General features: G+C 35.8%; 1 protein-coding gene across 1 annotated transcript in view; it reads right to left on the bottom strand.

Annotated features, from left to right (window-relative positions):
• Nucleotides 1–25,233, bottom strand: part of LOC121314341 (brefeldin A-inhibited guanine nucleotide-exchange protein 1) — a 76,297-nt gene that overhangs the window by 40,710 nt on the left and 10,354 nt on the right. The window contains exons 2-9 of the mRNA XM_041247480.1: nt 8,853–8,883; nt 7,677–7,833; nt 6,900–7,046; nt 5,439–5,618; nt 4,010–4,289; nt 3,182–3,298; nt 2,002–2,189; nt 1,588–1,721 (exon numbers count right to left, since the gene is read on the bottom strand). Of these exons, the coding sequence (XP_041103414.1) occupies nt 1,588–1,721; nt 2,002–2,189; nt 3,182–3,298; nt 4,010–4,289; nt 5,439–5,618; nt 6,900–7,046; nt 7,677–7,833; nt 8,853–8,883 (1,234 nt within the window). The remainder of the gene's footprint in view (nt 1–1,587; nt 1,722–2,001; nt 2,190–3,181; nt 3,299–4,009; nt 4,290–5,438; nt 5,619–6,899; nt 7,047–7,676; nt 7,834–8,852; nt 8,884–25,233) is intronic.

The raw sequence follows: 25,233 nt of genomic DNA on the forward strand, positions 1-25,233 counted from the left end.
TAATAATTTCCTCCAGAGGGGAAGCACCTGAGGGATTATTTTATAGTTTAAGGTTAAACGCTTTGTTCTAAAACAATATGATTTGTATTAATTAAATACATTGCAGTAGAACTGTTTTAGTATTCCCATCACCAGCTCTCTTTAAAGTCCTGATCAATAACACAAATTTAAAACAGGAAACCAAAGGCCAACAACTTGATGTAATGGGAAACTACCTTCAACCCATTTAATGTCTACATCTGATCAGCCGACTCTTCTTATTATACATCAAGCTTGTAATAACTGGTACTGGAAGATTATTAAGTTTTAAGTTCAAGCTCAAGTTCAAATACTTCTTTGCCAAAAATACAGTGTATTAACACAAAAATAAACAGAATCATATTTGTGTCGAGCTCATCCACTGTGTGTCCCTGGCCCTGTGGCAGGACACTACACACTACACTTGCACGTTTGAGAAGTCGCTAGTAATAGTGATGGGGGTTTATCCTAGTACTTCAAACCCTAAGTTCTTGAGTGTTTCAAAAGCTGCACTAGTTTTGTAGAACCAATGCAGTTGTACTTGCAGCTAGTACTACATGAATATTACAGTACTGCCTCAAGTTAATATGTTATTGGCAATCCAAAAGAAGAAAAAAGTGCCTACAAGAAGTTTAAGTTTTTAAAAAGGTATGCCTAAATGATAACTGAAGGATACATCATTTCTATAAGGAGAACACTATCTCTCTGTCCTATAATGATATCTTCACCTGCATTGGAAATGTGGATTTTAAAATCCACAACACAAAGAAAAACATATTACCAAGGTTTAGATATACCATTAAAATGTCACAAAATAAATAATGAGAATTGCATTATTCATTATTCCTAATATAAGGAATGAACTATCATCGACAATAAACAGCAATGCCAGAAATCTGGGTAGTAGAATATTAGTATTCTAAGTGAAGTGGTTTTATTTTGTTATGTTTGCAGTACTGAGAAAGATTATTTAGCATTATCTGGGTTAAGACTGTTTCAGTGCAGCTGTGTACAGAGGTAAATATTGATTTTAATTATTAAAAATAGGAAATGCTGCAGATAGCATCTGATGCTAAAGGAAACATTCCTTTCAATTGCAAACCGTTTTTATCCAAAGAAAAGATGTTCTGGTTAAAGTGATGCATTAAAGTTTATTTATTTATGTGCATACCTAATCCCCTTGAATACGCAATTGGTCATAGCACCACATACATAAACTGGATCTTGCTAATGCTAATTACCTTTTCTTCAAGCACTGCAATTATTTTTCTAAGCAATGTCATTTTAACGATAGACTATAAAACAGCATTTTGTTAAGTAACCAGAGCTTAAACAACAGATTAAAGACACTGAGAAGAATAGAAAATTACGTTTGAATGTCTTACTTTAGACAATTCTGAGGATGAATAAATAACATTGGAAAACAAGTAAAAGTGCTAAAATGAACTGAGCTGACTTCAACTAATAGCCAACCATATTAGGGTTGCTAAAATCATACAGCTTGTTTATCTTATTAAATTTAATACCTAAAAACACAACAAATGAGCCTAAGCACAATACAGGACTCACTTTGGATCTGGAGGTCCGTCCGAGAGCGGTTTCATAGAAAGTTTGCACAGGGACCTAAAGACTAAAAAGGCATCTTTCTGTAGAATGTGGGAGAATTTAGCACCAGTAGACGGTCCTGTTGTAACTCCAGATTCCTAAGGAGGAAAAGAGAACTTAGAAAAAGCCGTTTTGGAAAATTAAGGCATTTAAGACCGCTTGTCTGGATAATGAAAAATACGTCTCTGTGTATCTTGCTAATCTTTACTAGCAAAAAGAAAAGGTTTTCTGCTACTGACACTTCACACTTCTCATCATAACTGCCGAAACCCAACTAAAAAAAAACAATGGTGAAAATATTAGTATTGCTTCTTATAATAAAAAACTGTCTTAACGTGTATTTAAATGACTCTTGAGGATTTAGAATGATAAGTGCACCTGAGTGTCATTTGAAGAAACAGACAGTCTGTCATCGGGAAGGGACGGAGTGTAGCTTGCCGAGATTGGAGTTCCAGGGATTCCATTTGCATGGACATTCTCATTGTCATTGCCTAATCCAGTTTCATCCTCCAGCGTTCCAGTGGTGCTCTCCACAATTCCGTTCCCACCAGGACTTTCTCCAGAATCTACATGCAGAAAACCTCATTAAAGTTCAAACTGTAAAATACTGGAGCCTCGACTAACCAGAGGCAGATTTCAAATTTAAAAGTAGTTTTACAGACCAGCCACCGTTCAATATTAAGATTACACCTGCTCAACTGAACAAACAAACTGAAACAAAGCATAAAAGAGAAAGCCGAGCTCCCGCTGACTTTCTTTAACCCTTTGCGGTCCTAGGTCGAACCAGGTCTGACATTACAAATTTTCCTTTCCAGTCTGATGTTGGACCCTGACCCTGAACCTGTCCGACATCATCAGCAAGACGTCAAGCACAGGTCCCTAGTCTTTTTCTCCAGAAAAAGCAGAGAAAAGCGTTCAATGGGTGAGTGAGGCCGACAGAAGCCGAAAAAAACCCGGAGGTGGACAGAATATCACAGATATTTGCTAAGCTTTTTGAGATGTTATAGTAATAAAATAATGACTTGGATCGCATTATTGAGGAGGAGGAGTTTGGTAATAAAACAAGTGATCAGGAGATGATTTATCAGTATGCACTACTATGAAGAGATATATGATAAATACAGCGAACAAGGAAAGGGGCAGAGGCAGACATATCAACAGGACACTTATTACTGACCTGTTTTACTGTTTATAAAATTACTTTTATACAGCGTATGTAAAATAAACCGCTTGTGTGAAAATAAATTGGACCTGACTCGCCTGACAGGCGCTGAATAAATGGACCGCGAAGGGTTAATGTAGAGGAACTTAAAATGAATACAAAGAAACAAAAAATAATGAACAAATAGAATATGTATGGAAATACTGAAGACGAGAATCAAAATGCATTTTTAATGCAAAGTGTTTTTATGTTATGCTACACAACAAAATGTCTTGCATAGCTTAGTCCACATCTGTTCTGCATGTACATTAACACTCTCCCTGGAGTTCCACAATCACACGTTATTAAAGAACAATATTTTATTCAAGAAATAAACAAATGGAAACCGGAAACTACCTCCTACAACAGTTTTTACTACTTCCTGCAGGATCCTCTGTACAATTTCTTGTGCCTTTTCTTCATAATTTGGAGTGTCGCTCCCATCAATGTCGCCTCCATCCTGTTTAGACAAACCTTAAAAAAAAGGAAGGAAAATTACCTATGATCCAGTTTAGGACATAAAGGTCTTTCCAGCTTCAAAGGAACATGCTATTTAAAACAAAGATAAAAGCACTTATCTGTGATGCAACACACTCTCTTAAAAATAAATACTACTATAACTTACATTACATAGATGGTTTCTATGATTCAACAGACTTACATGGTTTACTGCATGAGTAATATCCTGTATATGGGAAAGTAACATGATCTGTATGTAAGCACTACCCACATATAAGACAAATCTACTATAATGTGTCTTTAATATGTGTACAGTACACACACATGGTGTATTTTATCTGGAAACAAAAACTTTTACAAAATAGAAGGAAAAAGTAGCAGTGGTAGGAAAAAGGGAACTGTCAGAGCCACTGGCCATGGTGTTTAAATACTGCAGCAGTGAATTTTTATTTTTTTTTTCTCCCTGCAATAAACACTTAACTTCAATTTGCGTAGTGTTAACCGGAAACCACTAAAGATAAGCATTGTTATGTAACAAGGGCTTTTATTGTTAACACTGGGTTATACTGCAACTGCCTCCAGCCTGAACTGAATCTTCCAAAGCAAAAGAGAACTCAGAGAGAGAGAGAGAGAGAGAGAGAGAGAGAGAGAGAGAGAGAGAGAGAGAGAGAGAGAGAGAGAGAGAGAGAGAGAGAGAGAGAGAGAGAGAGAGAATGAATTTGCTACCCTCTGCTGCTGCTGCTGTAGCCTGATCAGCCTCGGTTTGCTCATTTTCTGCACTGCAGAACTCAGATCCATTTTCTGGCTCGGTGTCTTCGTGGACGCTCTTCTCTGCCTCATTAGCGGGGTGCTCTGGCTCTCCTGCAGGTTCCTGAGGTAGCTGCTTCACTGGCTGCTCCTTCAGCCTTCTGAGCTGCGGGGAGTCGGGCTCATGCTGGCTAACCGGGGACTGCTGCAGATGATGTTGCCTGTGTCTCTCCTTCTCCATTTGCTTGGCCTCTTGGAGCTGGATACATACAGTCAAGCAATAAATGCAATACAAGAGAATACATGAGAGGATTACAAGTCCTCCCAATCAGCCACCAACTAAAAACCATGATAAAATGCATCAAGCTTTGTAGGCAAGATAACAGAAAAATAGAACAATGCTTTGGGGGCTGTTACACAGGTACAGGCCAGTCACAAACAACAATACTCAGTCCTGCTGGAATTCTAACTTGACATTAACCTTATTTTTGTTCCCCCCAATAGGTTAAAACCACTGAAATTAAGACAGGATCTTGATAACTTCAACACCTACAGTTTTCCAATCATAACAAAATCACAGAATTACATTATACAGTAGCAAACAAGCACGTGTTCCAGGTTTAAAACAAAACAAAGATGTCTGGGAAACACACAGACACATAACTGTTCTGCAGAAATAATTAAATAACAATGGATTAACTGTTTGATTCCCAGCATTGTTCTTCAGCAGCAATATTTTTTTAATAGACAAATGCAACAACAAACTACAGCTTTAAATTCAAGAATGGAACATTTACTTTCTTTTCATTTTTTTATCTGATAGCTAGGAGATATACCCAACTATGGAGATGATACACTCGTTTTGTGCTACAGAGCAAATGTAGCATGATAATGCAAAACTTCAAGAAAACGTACTGTACTATACACATGAACCGTAATTTCAATGTTTTACATTAGTGGCCGTGGTCATGACCAAAAAATTGAATTCACTGAATACAGATTTCAAAAACCTTCTGCATTAACATTCAAAACATACCGCAACAATCTAGGATCTGTAAGTAAGCAAGCATAAGAAAAGCAACAACAAGCAGCAAAACACTTTTTAAACCTTGTCATAGCTTTTACCAATGCAAACGCAAGCCAATGCAAACTCAACTTACAAGACATAAGTTCAAGCATTTCGAGACAGCTCTTTACATTTACCGGTCTGTCTTTTTTTTTCTTGATGATTCTTGGTTATTTAAGAAAAAAAAAACTATATATAGAGACAGATAGATAGATAGATAGATAGATAGATAGATAGATAGATAGATAGATAGATAGATAGACAGAGACAGACAGATAGATATTAAAATTAGACAGCTATTTTTCACAGACATTTAAAACATGATTTCAGAAAGTTACTTACTGCCTGGTTTTCCATTCGTGCAAAAATGACATTCAGCATCTGGGTAAGAGTAGCCTTGGCTGTTGTTTGATTGATAAGATTCTTGCTGGCCAAGTAGATATTGTAGCATGTTCTTACAGCCTGCAAAACTGTTCCCTCATGAATTTCTATCTGCTGAGAAGTTACTGCTGTAAGCAAAGCCTAGGAGGTAGAGCAAAAAACATTTGAAAACAATGTACACTAAAAAATTTTATTTTTGCTGGAAAAATTTCTAGTGTATAATAAAATAAAATAACTGTACCTTCATTTCTGTCCTAAATAATCAAATAATACTATTTTGCAAAGGTGTGTACTGCTGTTCAGAAAGTGCAACCCTTATTAAGACGTCTTCTTGTAATCTGAATAACAGTGATCCAGATCTTATAATCCTAGATTTGGAGATTGAAATTACTTAAACAATAAATAAAAACAAAAAAAAAAAAAAAAAAAAACGGATTTCGTAATCATCACTATTTATAATCACATTAATGTAATCCAGCAGTGACATTTTCTGAAAAAACTGATCAAAACGACCCAGATAAAAGTAGTCTCGATCACAAAATATAGGGCTACAAAATCCTGGTCACTGTTATCCAGATTATAAATTTTGAAAAACCGTCCCCTGGAAATCCATGTCCAAACATATTTGTGAGATCTCTGTCTGAGGACACTGGTCCTGTTCACAAAACGTTAAGAGCGTGTATAAGCATGCTCTTCGGTTTAACAGTTCTTGCAGAATTAGAAAATGTCATCTACTGCAAGCTTGATTGACATAATGGCCACCATTTGTCTTGAGCTGGATAACTTTATTGGAGAACATGCAAGAGTAGGTAGCTTTAAATCACGATGCATTTCCCTTCATATTTTTCCGATGTCTGCAAACATTTTCACTGGTTCAGTTGCGTGATATTGAGTTATTTCATTGTTTTTTCTCAATATCGGAGCAGCAAAACACCAAACCACTTGGAATCACTGCAAGCACCATATAATAGTAAGGCAAATATAACAAACAAAAAACAAAAAATCTGAAGGCAGCTTTTTCTAAGTGACAAACAGCACCTCAGCCCTCATGGCACCCTTCAACTCCACTAGGTGTGCTTGTCTTCAGCTGCAGCAGAAAATGGTCAAGTGACTTCATAAATCACCCTGTACGACAACATGCAAACAAATTATAACTAAGCTGGAACACCAGGGAATGCGTGCGGGCAACACAAGTTCAGCACCGGTACATTATGTAGAAAACAGTTTCAGCTACGCCCAGGGTAAAAACAACCAAGATGGTCTGCAGCATTATACTGCAAGACAGTTCAGAATAAACATATCAAACTCTACTTAGAAAACTGAGAGCAACCGGTCGGACCCCATTCTCACACACTAACCATGCCCACCCCTGTGGTGAAAAGATCTCAACCCTGTTGTCATACCAAGTGAAAGGAAGCAAACCTTTATAATCTGCAGCTGAACACCTTCATCGGTCTGCGGACCTTGAAAACAGCCACATATGGTCTCGATTATTCTGTCAATTAATTTCTTTCCAGGTGCTGTGCTATCTGGGGCGCTTCCAGTGAGATGTCCATAAGCAATTAGTTTCTAAAAGATGTAAAGAGCAAAACGTTTATTCGAGAAACACACACACACACACAAAGGACATTTATCAAAGGTTACCAAGATACAGAGCATACAATTCATATTGAAACAAGGTTTTCATTTTGTTTATCTCTTGTGCAGTCAGTCTGTTTAAAAATAAAACTGTCTTGAGGATATTTACTGCTGCCAGATGTCTGCTAAAAGATATACTGAACACTTACTATAAAACCTTAAACATACATGGGCCCACAATGCTCAGTATAAGGATTCCTCTCCTTAATAAATAAAGCCTAGAGAAATCTTCAAGCACAAGGGAACTTACTTGAAACCTATACAAGTCAACAGTTTTTTTTTTTCCTTTTGTCTAAATAAAAATGCTACCCACAAGGATGTGTAATATTACACACATTTGCCCCTACTGATCAAACCTTTATTTTGCATGTTTTATGTGAAAGAAAATAAAATGAATAATGTAATCAAATAAAATGAATGTAATGCAGATAATGGTTCAACTTTAACCTTGGATGAAACAGCTTTACTTGGATGTTACAATCTAAAACAGCAGGAATTCTTGTAAAAACAAATTGGGGGGTTACATTCAAGTTCTTCCACCAGTTGTTAATGAGTACTGACCTGTAAACAGTCTAGAGATGTACTGACAATCCGGGGGCATTTGGACTGACATGCTAACTCAAAAGGCAAGAAGTACTTGTCTGCTTCAATAAAAGTTGCCTTTGATTTGAGTGGCGGCAGAGTGCCCGAGCTAGACTTGGAATCTCCAGGGGGAGGACTAAAAAAAAAAAAAAGAGAAAAATTTTGGATTAGCAATGGTGGATTTAACTACTGTCAACTTTCAACAGTCAATCTTTCTTTTTATCTTTATATTTTCATGCTTTTGGTGCAACATTGTATCCTTTTCAAATTAACATTTACCCTCTTTAAAATTGTTTTTTATTCTTCTTGTTTGATCATTCGCTTGGCTGGTTCGTCCGAACATTTGAGTCTAAAGCAGTGAAGGGTGGTGAACTGGCAGACACAACATCACTTGCTGTCTCCAAAGTGGCACTTATGTTGACCTTAAATATAATATTCTAGTAATTAATAGGTCAAATCATTTTGAAAATGCTTGTACAGATCTTACTGTATTTGCTAATTTTGATTCAGATGATCAGCAGTAACACTTTTTGAACTGGCCTACCATACCTACAGTACTGTAACTAACATAAACATTTACCCAGCACAGCCCAACTAAGATGCAAGGATTCATCAGCAACAGAAGGGATATATGAAAACAATTTCAACTGGGACAGTAAGCCCCATTTACGAGTTCTGGCTGGCAGAACTCGGTCAACCCAAACTGCTTAGACGGATTATTGTAATCCAAACAGATTACTGTAGTACAGTATCCATGTCCAAAAAGGAACAGAAACAGGTGTCAAGAGACAAATATGCAACCTGTGGCAGCCTGGACTTGATATTTGATCAGTATGAGCTTGATCTGAACAGTCTCAATTCATTAGTATATGGTATACAGAATTTAATCAGTACTTGATTTTAACTTGAGCTTGGAATGGGTGCACAGAAAATATGACCATAAACAAGAATTCCCTCAATAAATGAAACAAACATTGTTGACTTGAAGAACTATTTAATATCAAGACATTAAAATAAGACATAGCTGTATTTCATCAGGGAGAGATTGGAACCAAAAGCAAATCAAGACATACACAGTCCTAACAAAACAGGAACACAAAGAATAGCGTGCAAGAAAAAACTAAAATGACAAAAGCAGAAAAAAGCAGCGCTTACCTTAAAGTTTCTGTTTCTGCTTTAATTTCCTCTGTGAAAAAAAGGGATATGCCGTTACAAACAGCAGAAATAGCATTTACTTAATAACTGCCAACATATACTGTACTATAAAGCTATTCAATAGATTACCACAGAGTAGGTTTTCTTTTAACATACAAAAGACGGTATAACGGCAATGCAACTATTTTTTTAACAGCATGCTGTAGGCTTGGCTTCAAAGTTAACTATAGTAAAACTATATAAGATTCCCCAATAAAATAGTATTGAAAGTGTTGGGTATTTGAGCATTGGTGGTACCTGATTAAGTCTCACACTGCTAAGCTCAGGGTCTGTCATTCCTTGAGACAGGTGGTCCATTATATATTCAACCAATCAAACTTCTGCATATAAAACTCGGTATGCTCCAAACATATTAGATTTTACATATGATTATACTGCACTTTCTTTTTGTTCAACAGACATCAGCTGGAATGTATTTAGATTAAAAATCCTATAAAATGGGAGTTTTTGTGAACAAAAACAAAACATCCCCAGGGTACCAGCTAAGAGGATCGAATGGAAAAATAAAATCTGTATTTGATACGTTATGTCTTCATTAGTAATTCTATATGCTCCTGAGTATAACAATGTATTTCTGAATCCAGCAGACACAGTTTTCAATGCAAGCGTTCCATAAAGAGATCTGCATTTCCATTCTTAAAAAAATAGCTGGAGGGCAACACTCAGAAATAATACACCTTATTTCTGCTTCTCATAAGATGAGAATGGTTTATTATTCATAAGGACCTGAGCCCATATCATATATCTTAGAGGGACTATCTGCTTCCAATTAAAATGGCAAACAAGAAGGCAACTGCACAAAAAAAAAAAAAAAAAAAAAAAAAAATATCAAATAATTAATACATAAATAAACGTATTAAAAACCTGAATGTTCCTTTTGAGATACCAGAAAGGTTATTTGTGACTACATGGAAACACATTTCAACATGATCAAACAAACTAATAGAAAACATCAAAAATACTTTACAGTACCACTACAGTACAAGTGGAGGCTCCTTAGAGGAAGCCTCCACTTAATTTCAAAGTGAAGAAAAAAAAAAAATATATATTATATAAAATTATATGAAAGAAAATACAAGTATTGTAAAAAAATTAAAGAAAAAAAAGGACATTTTAACTTAAACCCTAGAATTAACATTGCTATATTAAGAGTAATTCTGACTGCTGAGAGGGGCCCAGTTTTTTTTTTTTTCTTCCCTTGAGTAGACAAGCCTCTGATACAAACTCCTATCTGCTGTTAACCACAGTACTTGCAATGGCAGATTTTGTGGTCTGATCCCTGTTTTTAATTGGAGGAGCTGCACACCTGCCTGCCCCCTGCTGAAGCAATGCTGTCCCGAGCACGCTCGCTTATGAGTGAACTGTTAAATAATGGAAATTGTATCATTCAGTTTCGCATCTAGTTTTCTGAAGGCGATTTTAACAGCTGTTTTATCGTCTTATTAGCCCTTGGGGCTTGTCTTGCGCAGGCATTTTTAAAAGGCAGAATGAAGGATAACATTGTTGATCGGCTGATGAAGACCCTGTTTGCAATGCCTGATAACATGGAAAAACTTTGTATAAAACGGAAAATTCTAACAAGAACAGATCTTTTCAGAGTGGTTGGTATGAGAGAGTGGATTGGCTGACCATGGGTGCAGCTAATAACTGTCTTCCTGGCCTGTTTACTTTTCAGCAAATGTGGTGGTTCGCTCACACGGACAAAATATGGCTTTACTGATTTAAAAAATCTGGATAAATATCTATAAACAGCCACAGCATATCTAGCTCGGCTGGAACTAGCATTCCGTGGTCACGATGAAATGCCAGATTCACTTAACAGGGGAAACTACAGGAAACTTAGAGAAATAATTGCTTGCTATGACGAATTAGTAGTATTTACTAGGATGTCAAAAACCATACAGAATGACTTGTTTTCAACCATTACATTTACTGAGCAAGAAGAGATCAATAAAGAAATTAATGAAGCTCCTTTTTTTGCATGGCAGATTGATGAAGCAATAGGTTTGTAGTTGTGCCTCTTCTGCGTTATTCCTCTTTTCCTCGGTACAACCGAGCCGCGCCGGGGCTTTACCGAGCCCAGGAGAGCCTGTCTTGTTTTTGCACTGCAGAGCTGAACTACAGCAGCGAAAGACAGTTGTTATTAATAATTGTTACTAATTAACTCAGTTTGTCAAAAAATGAGTAAACAAATCGAGTTAAAAAATTAACTGACCAACGGTACAGCTGTGTCTTGTATCGCTGTATTTTGTAAATATATTCAGGAATTTCTTTATAATCCACAATTTTTACTGATTATAATCGACTTAATAAAGTTCAATTAGTTCTGTTGAATGGAGAAAAAAGGTGGTTTTAAAAATATGATTTGCCAAAGATATCCCGTTTAAGGATAGTTGTTGTTTCTAAGGTGCTTTATTGTTTGGGTGCGCAACGAGAGCCATAGTTGAAAATAAGTTTTAAATGGTTTTATTTGATGCTTTTTTTCTTTATATTAATATAATAAAAGGTCAAGGATGAGAAATGTAGTAAAATTTAAGTGTACCGTACCCGTGGTTTATGTCCATTTGCTTCCAATCACGAGAAATTCGGGCATAAAAAGTTTCTCATTTCAACTCCAGATCTTCCTGAACATTTCTGTCTGCCCACAGAGAAACTAGAGCCTGCACTTCCTCAGCGTCCCAAGGCTGTACTTTTCTCTCATCACATTCATTGCCAGTCATGTTGTTTGTCTTAGTGGAGTGTACTGACTGGCACAACTTAATGAAAGTTTATTAGATATTTAAATAACAGTATACACACACAATACAAAGCAGCAATTTTAAAGTTACATTAAAAACCACTACGATAAGAAAGCCATTTTATAAAAGTGTGTTTTTAGTCTCGACTATAGCTGTAGTAATGTTGCATACAGTGCATTTTTAAACATTCACTGGCAGTGTGTAATAGTTAAGGTTATTACAATAAACTACAATGGGCTAAAACATCAAGATATGAAAAGTGTTGCATGTCATAATACAATAATATGATTCTACTGTGGCTGGCTGCGGGGATTACCTCTGCCTTTTTTCTGCCCCCACATTTTATTTCTGGCCACCAGCTGCCACTGTACAGTACAGTATGCCAGTTTTGGACACAATATATTTGCTGTTGGTTCATTTTCACAGTACTTGAAGCATGTTAATTTCCTATAGGACCTGTCCTCATGCTGCACCTTTTTATGTCTCATTGGTAAATCTACAGGTACAGCAACTCTGTCATACTGAGACGACAGAACAAAGAACGTGTCCTGGTTATCCTCTCTGTATCATTTAGATTTATAAAGTGTGTTAAAAGGATATTTGAAAATAATAATTGTATAATTACTTTGGAAAAAAAAAATATTAACTTAGAAGTACTGTCATGTCTGTGTAGAGCAATTGTAAAAACAGAAAAAATCTGTCTTTAGGGAATATCTGTGGAAGTTTTACTTCTAAAAAACATTAATATGCAAATAACCCAATAATGCACAAAATAATTAGCAAAGTGGTTTAATCAATCAGTTTTAAATTACATGAGAAAACCACCTGAAGGCGAAGAAATGCACTTTTGTCTTAAATGACATTGTTGTCAGTAAAGTAATGTACTCCCTTCTATAATACAGTTACCGTGGAACTCCTTCTATAATGCAAAAAAAGAGAAGAAAATGTTTTTATATGCATTTGTTTATTTGAAAACGCACAGGTCTAGGGGTTTCCATGGCAACTGAGAATAAACACACACATTATTGCTAATGCATGACACATATTTACATACAGACCATATTTGCAGCCACTACTATAAGAGATTCAGCATTATTATCCATCGTATGCTTTAGAAATTATACAGCATCTGTCAATCAAACCTCTCAAAATATGTGAATGACTATGTGTTTCAATAAGCTCAGTTAATGACCAAAGAATTCCTGGGCTGAAAGTACCCATTGTATTAAATGTTACACAGTGTATGGCCACACGACTGGTGGTAGGTTATTAAAGTTTAGCCTGCAGCAGTGTTCTTCATTGCAAGGCCCACGGGCCACTGATGGCCCCTGGTGGACTTTAGTGTGGCCCCCGACAATACACAAATGTGAAAAAGGCGGTTGTGGAGGCTCTCACACTGATGTCTTATCGGTGAAAGTGGCCCCCCTCTGAAAATTAGTGAAGAACACTGGCCTACATTATAATGTGCAGCAGTGGTACTCAACTCCCTGTGAGATCTAGTCCAGTTCAGGTTTTTACTTCAATCAGTTATTATGTAGTTAATTGAAAAACAAAGAAATAAACAATAATCTCCTACAGTTATCATAAAATACCATTCTTTAACATACTGTTTACGCAGTGGAAATGTTTTGGATTGCTCATCCTGAAGAACAGTACATTTACAACAGCCTAGGACGGGCACACATGCACAAATGAATTGTTCAGTGTTTAAACATACTGTATTTCTGAACTGCCCAGCCCTACAGTACACGGACCACTGCCTGTGGATGCCAGCTGATAAAAGCTACAGATTGCAGTGTGTACAAAACATGAGAAATGTACAGTAATACAAAAATAATACAGAGAATATTTCAGATTGTTGGTAGTGAACTACAAAAAAATAGTTTAACACTTTCAACATTGCTGACTTGTAAAGAGGCCAAGGAAAAATAACTCAAAACATTAATCTGTTTCTGCTGACAAGGACAAATGATTATCAACAATGCAGACCATTTGCTGCAGTACCTGTACTGTAAAGAATGCTTCATATCAGTGTCGAAGTAGCAAGGTAGGGGAACATTTCACCCTGTATTGCACAGTTGAACTTTCATACAACATGTACTCTTTTCTTTGAAAGTGTGATGCTGAATTTCATGCTCTCTTTTGTTGGACAAAGAAAAGAGTTCTCTTCTAGTTAAAACTCATGCAAAAAAACAGAAAGCAACTGTTCCTTCAAGGCAAGTAGGTGTTCAGGAAATCTACAAACAATATTCCTTCAGAATCTACAGTACATTCATTTTACATTACAGTTGTTTAAAGCTCCACACATTAACAGGCAGTAACTAGGACAGCGGTCCATATAAGCTGCGGGACCTACCGGTTTTAAGCATTTAAAAATAAAAAAAAAAAAAGAAATATGCACTAAAATGAAATTTAATGAACAAAAATACACTCAGCAATTGTGCTGCACAGCTTGTCTGCCTGCCCTAAAACTACTCAAGCAAAACCAACCCAACAAACATTATCCAATCTCTGACTAGCTCTGTTGTCTTTGCAGCCAATCACAGTAAGAATAAGAATGCTACACAGGTGAAGCGCAGACACTCCAGTCCAGCTACAAATCAACTTGAACCACTGTCAAAGGCAACCGCTAATAAAAACGTGCCTATAATATTAAACAAATTCTTTCAGAACTTATTAACGCATTTCCAAATGTGTTAAAATTAGAGGGTTAATTACTCCCAGACCCAAAACCTTATCTGGAGCGCTGAACTAGGGACTTTATTTAATAACACTGTTACTTCCTCTAACAAAAAGCAAACACAAAAAAATTCAACATCTGGAGAATGTGTATAATTTTGTATATTTTTTTTTATCATGGTAATGGAAGGGTGATCTCACTTTGAAAACTTTTTTATGATGCCTTACGGCTCCAATTACAGTAATGAAGGCCCATCTCCATCAGTTTTCAAAAGCAATCATTTTCAGGGGTTCAGTGTCTTGCTTGTTATCACACTGAACTTCTACAGTACATGTGGGTTAGAGACCGTTGAAAAATAGGGTCAAATTACCTGCCCAAGGGGACAGTGATAAAGTAGATATTTACAAATGCATTTGATACTCCCCGACCTGGGCTATTGTATACATACAAATGAAACCTTGCCCTTTAGCCTGATGTCCTATTGGCTCTTATTCTACAAATGAGATTTATTTAATTACTTAAAAAAGGTACAGCATATATGTGCAGATCAGTGTGCCAGGCTCATTTGGTCTGTTAGGTTTCCATGGAGAAGACTCAGATTCCTAGTTATGGAATCCTGGACTAGATTCCACTATAATACGACAGCCTCTACACCCAAAACAAAGAGACATTACAAGCATTTTGTAAGAAGGGTCAGAGTTAATTAGTTACAGCGTGCACAAAGTTGCTCCCCTGTATCCCAGTACAGAAAGGGTTAAGGCGTAAGACAATTTTAAGTTTCAGAATCAAGGTCACAGGTACAAAGTCTTTTCTAAATTATGTAAACCATTTCAAATTAAAGCCCTAAATAACATAATATTATATGAATTTGGAAGTAGTCAAACAATTTTTTTTTGTGACAAAAAAGATCCCACAGACACCACATACTGTGCTGTTTTTACTGTCTACTGTTTAAGACAGTGATTCTAAACCAGAGTAGGCCTACTATAGGATTACATATTTAGGACATAAATAAGCAGGATTAATGTACAACTGTCTGTATTTGGAAAGAGTCCAAATTCAAATACATAAATCGTACAGCCTCTTTGAACTGGTATACACTGCAGTATTTCAATACATGCATTAGAAGTGGATACACTACATACAATTATTATTATTATTATTATTATTATTATTATTAAAGCAAAACTGGGGTTGGTACTTACAGTATGTTAAAGTACAAGACAATAATTGGGCCAGTCTTAATTAGTGCTGGGACAAATATCCGAATATTCAAACTAATATTTTTTGACATGTATTGGGATGCAAAAATCAGATGTTCGTATTTGCTAGAAATGACAAAAAAACCTTGCACTTATTTACCGCCTCACCAGAAGCTGTGCTTCAGTTTCAACATGGCAAATGAAAAAGAACTCTGTGTGATATGCAAGATTTATTTCTATATATAATATATATTATATATATATATATATATATATATATATATATATATATATAAAGACCTGTGCTACGATCAAGCATGTTATCCTGAAATGCCTCCCTTAAACAGTACCCAACTTCCTGAAAATGTTGTGTAGTGATTTTTACATAGATTGTATAAAAAAAATCAAGGCTAGAAGTTAAAGTATATTTGGTAGCATGTTGCTACCCAAAAATCCTGTCAGGTTATAATATTAATTTCAATACCTCAATCCTATGGTCAGAAATGGCAATAAAACAACACCCTACAGCACATCACAAAAAAAGCTGTAATTTTATTTCAAAAGCTTTCAGACACCTTCATGTAAAAAATGTAACATACTGTACACAGTCAGATAACGGTCTTAAATACCATACGAATTTTAAGGGTATACAGTAGGCAGGGGTTCCAAACCTTTTGTAAAAGGGGATTGAGATTTTTTCACAGACCAAAAATAGACATATTTACTGCATACTGCAAACAAAACTATCCAAGGGACACTTGAGAGAATGTGCAAAGAAAAAAAATGTTCCTGAAATATGGCTGGTGTGTTTTGGGCAGGGATTAGAGCAAATACTGATAAAATAATGGGCCGTTCTGAGACGATGTGGTATACAGTAGACTGTGAAATTACAGTGCAGTTATTTATTCATTTTTTAAAAATTATTATTTATTTTACGAGCAAGGATGAGAGCTAGGGTTCAGTTTTTATAAATGCTGAATTTATATTTGTACCATGAGAACAAATAAGAATACAGCAGCCACATTAGTTCAGAGGTCATATTTTGCCCAAAGAATAGCTGGAAAAAACATTTCAAGGTAATGGTGGATGTAAACAAAAGTCAGGAGGAAAAAACACACCAAGTTGTTTTCTGTTGAAAATCTCTACTGCAACCTGAGAATGGGTATCATTAATAGAACAGAAGAAATAAAACCTTAAACCTAATTTGATAAACAAAAGAAAAATATTTATAGCACACCCTGAAGCTGGATTTTCTCAATAATGTATTAGTTTTGTAACTCTAAATAAACATAATGTGGTAAAACCAGGGGAATGGATATGGGGCCAGTGTAATGCTGCATCATTAATGAAATCTATGAAAAAGATATACAGTATATCAATACAACTCCTGCAATCACATCTGCCTATTGCTTTACACAACAACATTCAGCACCAACCCCTTGTCAAGAACAAAAACATTTTATTACAAAAAAGAAAAAAGAAATAACACAAAGTACCAGCCTTAAAGCATCCTGTCTGGAGCTGGAGCCAGAGCATGGCCAACCCTACTGTAGAGACATAGCTTAAAATCATTCTATCTGCGCTTCACTTGAAAACAATCAAGAGTAATTCTGAGTAAAAAATTTGTGCCAATTTCCAATACGGTACAATGTAAAATCAACTGAACTGAATCGAAAACGTACTCTACCACTCCCTTTATAATCACTACACAGCAAAGACTGTGATGTCTGCAGTGCAAAGGATGCTGTAGTGTCACGCTGCATCTTTAAGCTTTTCTAATACCACTGCGAAAAACAGTTTTGACTTAATAAATACTGAGGCTACATCAATAAATTTATATACAAGCATCATTCGTGTTACCCTTCACACATTTCTAAAGAAAACATAACATAGGACATACACTTCATGTCATATCATGTATTTACACTACAGATCAGTATGTGTAATAAAGTTAAACACATGCTAGCAATATTAATACAGCTTGCAGTGAGATTAGGGTGGACTTCTACTAGTAAGTTACTACAGACTACAGAACGGCACACACTATACAGATTAACAAATGTACAGTAGTTGAATGCATTTCTAGTACTGCTGTACACTGAAAAAAACTATTTCAAGGTTGGAGCAGGGTGCAATCCCATGCATTTAATAGTAATGCAAGGTTAAATTACATTTTTTTAAATTAAATTAACAATTATGATCCATTTCATATCACATGCTGTCAAACAGCAATTTTACTAAAGATCTCAAAAGGCTTAAATCTCTGTAGTCGACCAAATTGATTCTGTGTGTGTGAGAGAATACAATCTGTAACTGAATTTAAATTTCTGTATTGCTACATTACACGCCAGTAAAATATCTGTAAAAACCCTCCAAGTAAATTTTGTAATGAGTGTGTATGGGGGAAAATAAAACGTTACATATTTCCCATGGTGATACAATCCATTCACTGTACCATGTTTTCTAATATTCTTTACTATACATTTGGGCTTTCCAATTCTAACAGTACCTATACTTAACCACGCTTTCACTATGTTTTATTACACTTTGCTATGGTTTTACTACAGACAACTTTTAAAACAGTTTGTGTACTGCACACTCCTCATAAAGAATCTCACCCATATTGGATTTCGGTAACATGAGCAAATATTCAGTATTTAATTAGGATTAGTTGGATTACTTCTGCCCTCTGCAAGATCTGACTGAAACTGAATTGCAACAGTGATGCAGATACACAATAGAATATTACAGAATGGACTGCACATGGCAGGGATTCCATTTGTGTGAACATACTAGCCATGTGAGGGACAGTCCATTTACACAAAAAGTACTGCGAGGTGGATTTTACTGTCCTGTTGCATAGGCTGTACAGCAAGGGTCTCCAACCCTGGTCCTGGAGAGCCCCTATCCAGCAAGTTTTAGGTGTCTTTAAATCATCAGTGGCTAAAGATCTGGAACACCTGTTAATCTTGACTAATTAAGCCAATAATTGGTTCAATTAAGTAACATTGGTTGAAACGAAAACCAGCACCCACAGTAGGTCTCAGGACCAGGGTTGGAGACCCCCGCTGTACAGTATACTATTTCTTGCAGGAGAAACTGAGTAAAGTCCTACTTAAGACTGGGAGCACAGAGAATCATACTGAGCATATTGTAGGCACTGTGGTAAAACAAGACATTGGAAAATATCCCAGAGAGGTAAACCTGCCAGGCAAACAATCTAATTTATGTGGCCTGTGCAGGCGATGCAGGGCAGATTTATCGCAAACCTGCATCTGGTTGCACAGACGGGTCTTTTCATTCAATAGAAAGGTTCCTACTCAGTGCTCTTAATCACTTCTTAAAGATGCTTGGGGGCTGGGCCTACAGGGCCTAGTCTACTGAAGGTGGGGGGACGGGGGTACGACCAGCAACATTACTGTCCCCGAAAATGCAAGGGTAAAGACAAGCAACTGAGACCAGAGATCCTGACCAAAAAAACCCCCAAAAAACCCAAAACATTGTACTGTAAACAACGCTTTCATTCACTCTATACTGTATCACCGCAGTGCTTGCATTTCCGTGCACAATTGTGGGAATCTCGCAATTTTCAGACAGACCCCCTCCTAAATTGCTAAAAACCCTCCCTCCACTTCGAGAGGCTAAAACGTTAAAATGACTGCTAAAAAAATAACCAATTATTTTCAAAGCAAAAATAGTGACAACGAATGTAGGGTTTTCAAAATAAGCCGGTGATCAGCACAATTCACCGCACAATACTATATTTGTGCCGGTTACTTTATTAAAAATATTAAGATTATTTTCGGGTATTATCATTCAGTCCATTTTTTGTTGTATTATTGTACTGTAAGGTGATAGTATTTAATAGCTATACATATGCACCAAAAAAAAAAAAAAAAAAAAAGAAAAAAGGGTATTCCTTTTGTTGTGATAGCATAAAAGTACGTACCCAGGTGCTTATGAGAGACATTGGGGTTTCATGTACAGAGGATGGATGCCTTTAAGAAGTAAGACACTTGTCAGCTGATATACAAATGCTTAGGTGCAGAGGTGCTGGATTATTACACTCTGGTTTCATGCAACAGTTATGATGATGACCAAATGTGTTTAAGTACTGTTGTGTAAAAAAATGTTTAAAATGAACAGTTGCATTCAAAGAATGTAGAACAGTTAAAAACTAAAATAGACATGCATTAACAAAATGCCCTGGAAACTTAACAGAAAGAAAACAATTTAAATGAAAGCTCACCAATTAAGCTAAAAAAAGGAAGTGAAAAGGTTATGTTTTTTTTTGTGAACTTTACCATAATAAAAAACAGTAATGAAAAAGAAAATGTAGAACATAAAAAGCACAACCAGATATAGTCAACGAAAGAAAACACATTATTCAAGTTCTTTGTTGTATTATATATTTAAGGTAAGGCAATTTATTTTTCCGTTAAAAGTGCTCCCGGCTAAAATGTTCTGCCACCCAGCTGTACAGAATTCCTGGGGAGAACTCTGATTAGCTTAAGTAAAGAGGTAAAACATTAAAAGCTGAACTTACTGTAACAAGTAGATGTAAAATATAAAGCATGCAAAGTCAGCATAGCTGTACTCCCTTTGTTGGGTTTACTGTACAGTTGAGGTAGTACATAGGTAAAAATAATAGGGTACAGAATGCATTAAATGTACTGAAGGGAGTTTTTACAAGCACTTTTACATTGACAATATATAAACCCAGCTGGTTCATTAGTCTTGAAATTTTAGCTCACCCATGGTACTATAAAGTAGGTGCAAGACCCTCAGCCAACCTAATATCCCACCATGTATACAGTAATGAAGACCATCTTACTCATTATCGCTTAAATAACTAGACAGATATGTCAGTTCTTGTAACAGAAAAATAGTAAACCAGCTTACAATGTTATAGTATGCAACTTCATTACAGTCATTCCACTCACTTATCCATATGAATGAAATCCAGCGACAAGTTCATTTATTTTATTTTTACAAATCTATTTTTGGCATAGGCTAGCTTCCTTAAATGTTGGTGTACTGTAGCACACCTTATTTTACAGCTGACTGGATAGCAAAATCCAAATTATCAGATATTTTATACAGCATATTTTTTTTCAAAATAAGCTTTTTATAAGCCTTTTCTCATATACCCCCCCACCGCCACCCCCAGTGTAATTATGGGATATGCCTGGTCTTTTCAACGATGCTCTATAGTAAAAGGATTAGGTTATGACTTTTTTATTTCGATTCTAAAAGCTTGTTTTACCTTACGTGACATACAAAGCTGATCTGAACGACTTCCACAGTAAATAATTAATTTCAATGACCTGAATCCTTGCAGAAAGGCTCTGTTGTACAGCAATGCTCAACTGCACCCTGCATTTCATCATACAGAAGCGTTTTGTGTTTGTAAAATCTTGAGCGAAACCGACACATTTAACTTGTTTCATTGTTGTCGTTGCTGGGCTTTTTTTGTTTTGCTTTGTTTTGTTTGTTTTTCTTTTAAGAAAGAACAAGACAAAGCTAAGGGGTGCTGTGAATTAAATTGAAAGAAAATACTGTGTATCATACCCCCCCCCCTCCCCCCCAGCCATTATCACAAATAGTTTGTAGGTGTTTATTGTTCTATTTGCTTTAGTATAATACGAGAGAAATCAAACAAATCCAAATAGTGGTACTACTGTACAGTATATTTTGGGCTGTACAAGTACTGTTCATTTGTAGTGTCTTAAGCAATTTATTGTTGTGTTTTTCAACAAAATAGGACAGGGTTTTTGGGCCATTTTGACCTTTTAAATTTTTTTTTTTTTTACCTAAGTAAACATGATTTATGTACTGTAGCGTGTCTCAGTTTTTAGTCTGTTTTGGTAAATACCTGGTACTGTAGAATGGAAAAGAAACAAACTGACCTGTTTTCAAAAATAACGAAAAACATCTGATTAGGTTTATAGCCCATTCTTCCACAACCAAACTCAGATTGCTTAATCAAAGCATTCTGAAGTGAACTGAACAATCTGCAAATGGAAGAAGGTTCATTCCGTATGAAATCAATCAAAAAATGGTTAATATTCACTTGACCTCCTCTAATTTTGATTAACTTTTTGGAAGAGTGGTTGCAGTGTAAATTATAGGCCTGAGTGACCTCCTATTCATGAGATACAGGTCATCAAAGCTTGACCTGATTTGGACACCCACCCTACCTTCCTCCACAACTGACAATAAAAGCTGGTGTTGGTGTCGTTTTAAATACAAGATAAAGTTGTGTGAATCAGTCACCTTTGACCTGATCCAGGTCAAATCGCGTAACCTTGGATTTTTGTCAGTTTTTTTTTATAGATTGTAGCCTAGACCCTTATCTACATCTCCTGCAAGTTTCATTTTGTGCCTGCCATTGGTTGAAACACAGCACAGTTGTTGAATAGAGTGTCAGGGGGAATCTTCTAAGTGAAGCGATTACACACCTAATACAATTAAACAAAATATTTATTTGCAATCAAGTATACTCTTCTCCTGTTAAATTGAAGCTGCAGTGAACTGGTGCAGCTGTTATATATTTTCATACTAAGTGGCAATTGGCATTAGGTGGGGAACACGTGAGATAAGATAAGCAATGCCGATAGTGATTCAAAGGCACTTCTGTACTGGCACTCAATTGTGGAAGTTCAGAACAATCGAACGTGAGCTTTACATTCTGATGTGTTGTGCAGAACCTTCGAAGGTTTAAAACAATCTTCAAATCTCTGGCTAGCGAATGAACTTTCGGACACAGCAAAATATTGCATGTAATACTGTACCAGAAACCTATGATTCTTAGTCACAAGTATAGCACTGCTCTAGTACAGAGAGATAGGAATACAAGTAGGAGCAAAGCTGCATGTAAGCTATTGGCAAATTAATAAAAGACACAAATCATTAAAATTCATTTTTGTTTATGAATAACACTATTCCAGCAAAATCTAATTTGAGATGTCTGAGATTGCGGATCTCTTTTTTTTTTTTCTCAACATATCTCTGCATGACCATAAGAACACATATCGGGATGATGAGAAAAGCATGCTTAAGCTCCTGGGGGGTCAAATCTTTAATAGCCAGCGGACAGACAAGATACAGAAGCCTATTAGTCTACACAGTGGAGTCTAAACAAAAAAAAAATGTAATAAAGTTAGTTCTAATGGCTTTGAAAGCAGAGAGATCAACTCTATATTAAGTGGTTTTTGAGGCTGAGGTTTCCTGCTGTAAGAAAAGAAACATGAGATTTCAATTTCACTCCACAAACATAGGGTACTTCTTTTGCACTAAGTGATTGGTCAGAACGCCTGGGGGTGTACACAACCATGAATGGAAGCTTCATTAGCAACAAAACTCCAAAGCAAGAATGACTACAATATGCTTTGTAAATAGGCAGTATGTCCATTCATTTTTGTATCATTGATTTTGAGATCAGTAAAAGCAAATCTTTTTTTTTAATATTTTCTATAAAATCACATAATGAAAGTATATTTAAAAATCTACTACAGCACTTATAGACAAATATAGAAACTAGGATGGCAGAGTGGTGGAGGATACAATTTCAGGAACAGACTGGGATTTGCTCACAATCATAAGGAAGGTCTTACTGTATGAAACAGCACACACATATAACATGACTTCTGACATCTCTACTGATTTCTATAGAAATACAATTCATCCTGGCACCATTTAACAAACTCAACACCAAGAAAGTATACTGTGCACACTGTGCAACAAAACAATAAATAGTACAGGGCGTACAGACAGTGTGACAAACTGAACCTTCTAATTTCTAAAAAATACCAAACTGTTTAACTTTGCTAAACACCTGACTCAGAGTAGCAATTTTTTAAAGACATTGTCAAATTGAATATCAGTGAGATATTTGCTGTTGTTCTAAAACCATAAAGAAAACAGAGACAGCAAATAATTGTTGGAATATGTCTGTTTAAATATACTGTTGTGAATACAATATGGTACAATATATGAAACTCCATATACATTAAACATTTGTTCAGATACACCATTATTACGCTGCTTCATTTTATCTAAGTTCAGTACCCATGGCAAGCAACACTTTTGTGTGACCAAGTGTAAGCACACAACATGTCTTCAATCCACCAAAAAGGATACAAATCAGTGCAAGCACTGTAACAATTGCACTGTAGGCTACTGCACCTGAACGGTTACAAATGTTTGTATAATAGGTTTGTTTATCAGATTATAGCCAAATGCAATACAAAACATCTACAGCAGGCTGTTTGAAGTTGTGTTCACAATGGAGAGAATGACAGATGGGCATGATAACGGTATAAGAGTCCCTACCATGACAGCATGTTAGCATCACAAGACCATGCATAGTTTCATCAAAGTCCTCTTTAACATATAGTGCAGCCTTTTGAACTCTTCTCCATGCAGTGCTACTGTAGTAGGAACTACTGTGTGATGAAGATGCTCGATTGACTTCATTTTGTATTTTTTGTTGTCATTTTCTGAAAGAATAAGATCAAATAAACTCTGGCTGGGTCTTTGTTTCTTCTATGGCATATCAACAACATGTTCCTCTCTCTCAGATGACCTGTGCATTCAGAACAAGGCACCGGTCAGTCATATTTTGAATACCTCCAAACTGCTTTCTGATAATCAAGTTTAAATAAATTTGTTTATATTATCTTCCCTGGCTATCACATTATCTTCCCAGAGCTCAGTGAATGACTCCAGTAAAACCTATTTTGATCAAGCATCGTGCACTTAAATGATTCTTAGATGATTCTATATCAGGGTTGTGCAATACATATCGCCCGATGCCCGAGACAACAAGATTAATGTGAGGGACAAGTTTTGCCATTATGCTTTGCCTGTTGGAAAAATAGTTTAGATTTACTTTTCCTATATTCATTCTGTTGTAGAAAAACACATATATTTCTAGACAGACAATCTTTCAGATTTAAGGTATTGTTTATGTTTTTTGTAAATTAGCAAATAAGTGACACTGCTTTCTTAATACATGAACCTGACATTTAAATGCAGCAATTTAGTAAAGTTAAAAAAAAAAACAAAAAAAAAAAAAAAACACAACAACCAGCTGGATTAGAAAAAAGTGTTGTGTCATTTATGAAATTAGTCTACTTTGTGGTCAAGATGAAGTTTACTTTTTAGAAGCATTTTAAGACAAACTTTCTCAGGCAAAATATATAATGATTTTTTTTTCTTTCGACTTTAGTGTTACTAACCTAATTTACCATATTTAAACGCTATATTAAAATACAGATATTTTTACTCGATTTAAAAAGAAGTGATATTACTTATTTATTGAACATGCACAAGCCATCATTTGTGAAACTATTAAAACATGAAGATTGCCAAATACGTTTATAATGACAGAAAGTAAACGTTTATATAGGAGATTATCTGTACAATATATTTTTTTTATTATTATTTTAAAATAAAATACAGACTGTAAATCTCATGGCAATGTGTTTATGTATTAATTCATTCATGTATATATTTTTCAGTGAGAGTAGTGCAGGGCAAGAATGTTGCCCTCCCAAAAAAAATACAAAAACCATCAGGGTATGAAACCAGGATCACCCTGCTGCAGCAGTGTTCTAGTTAGCCATCATGGGACAAGATGCTAGAGGAGGAAAAATAGCTGTAAAATTTGTCTTTGCAGAATTTGATGGTGCTTACTG

Source organism: Polyodon spathula, chromosome 4 (assembly GCF_017654505.1).
Source record: "Polyodon spathula isolate WHYD16114869_AA chromosome 4, ASM1765450v1, whole genome shotgun sequence".
Taxonomy (NCBI): Eukaryota; Metazoa; Chordata; class Actinopteri; order Acipenseriformes; family Polyodontidae; genus Polyodon; species Polyodon spathula.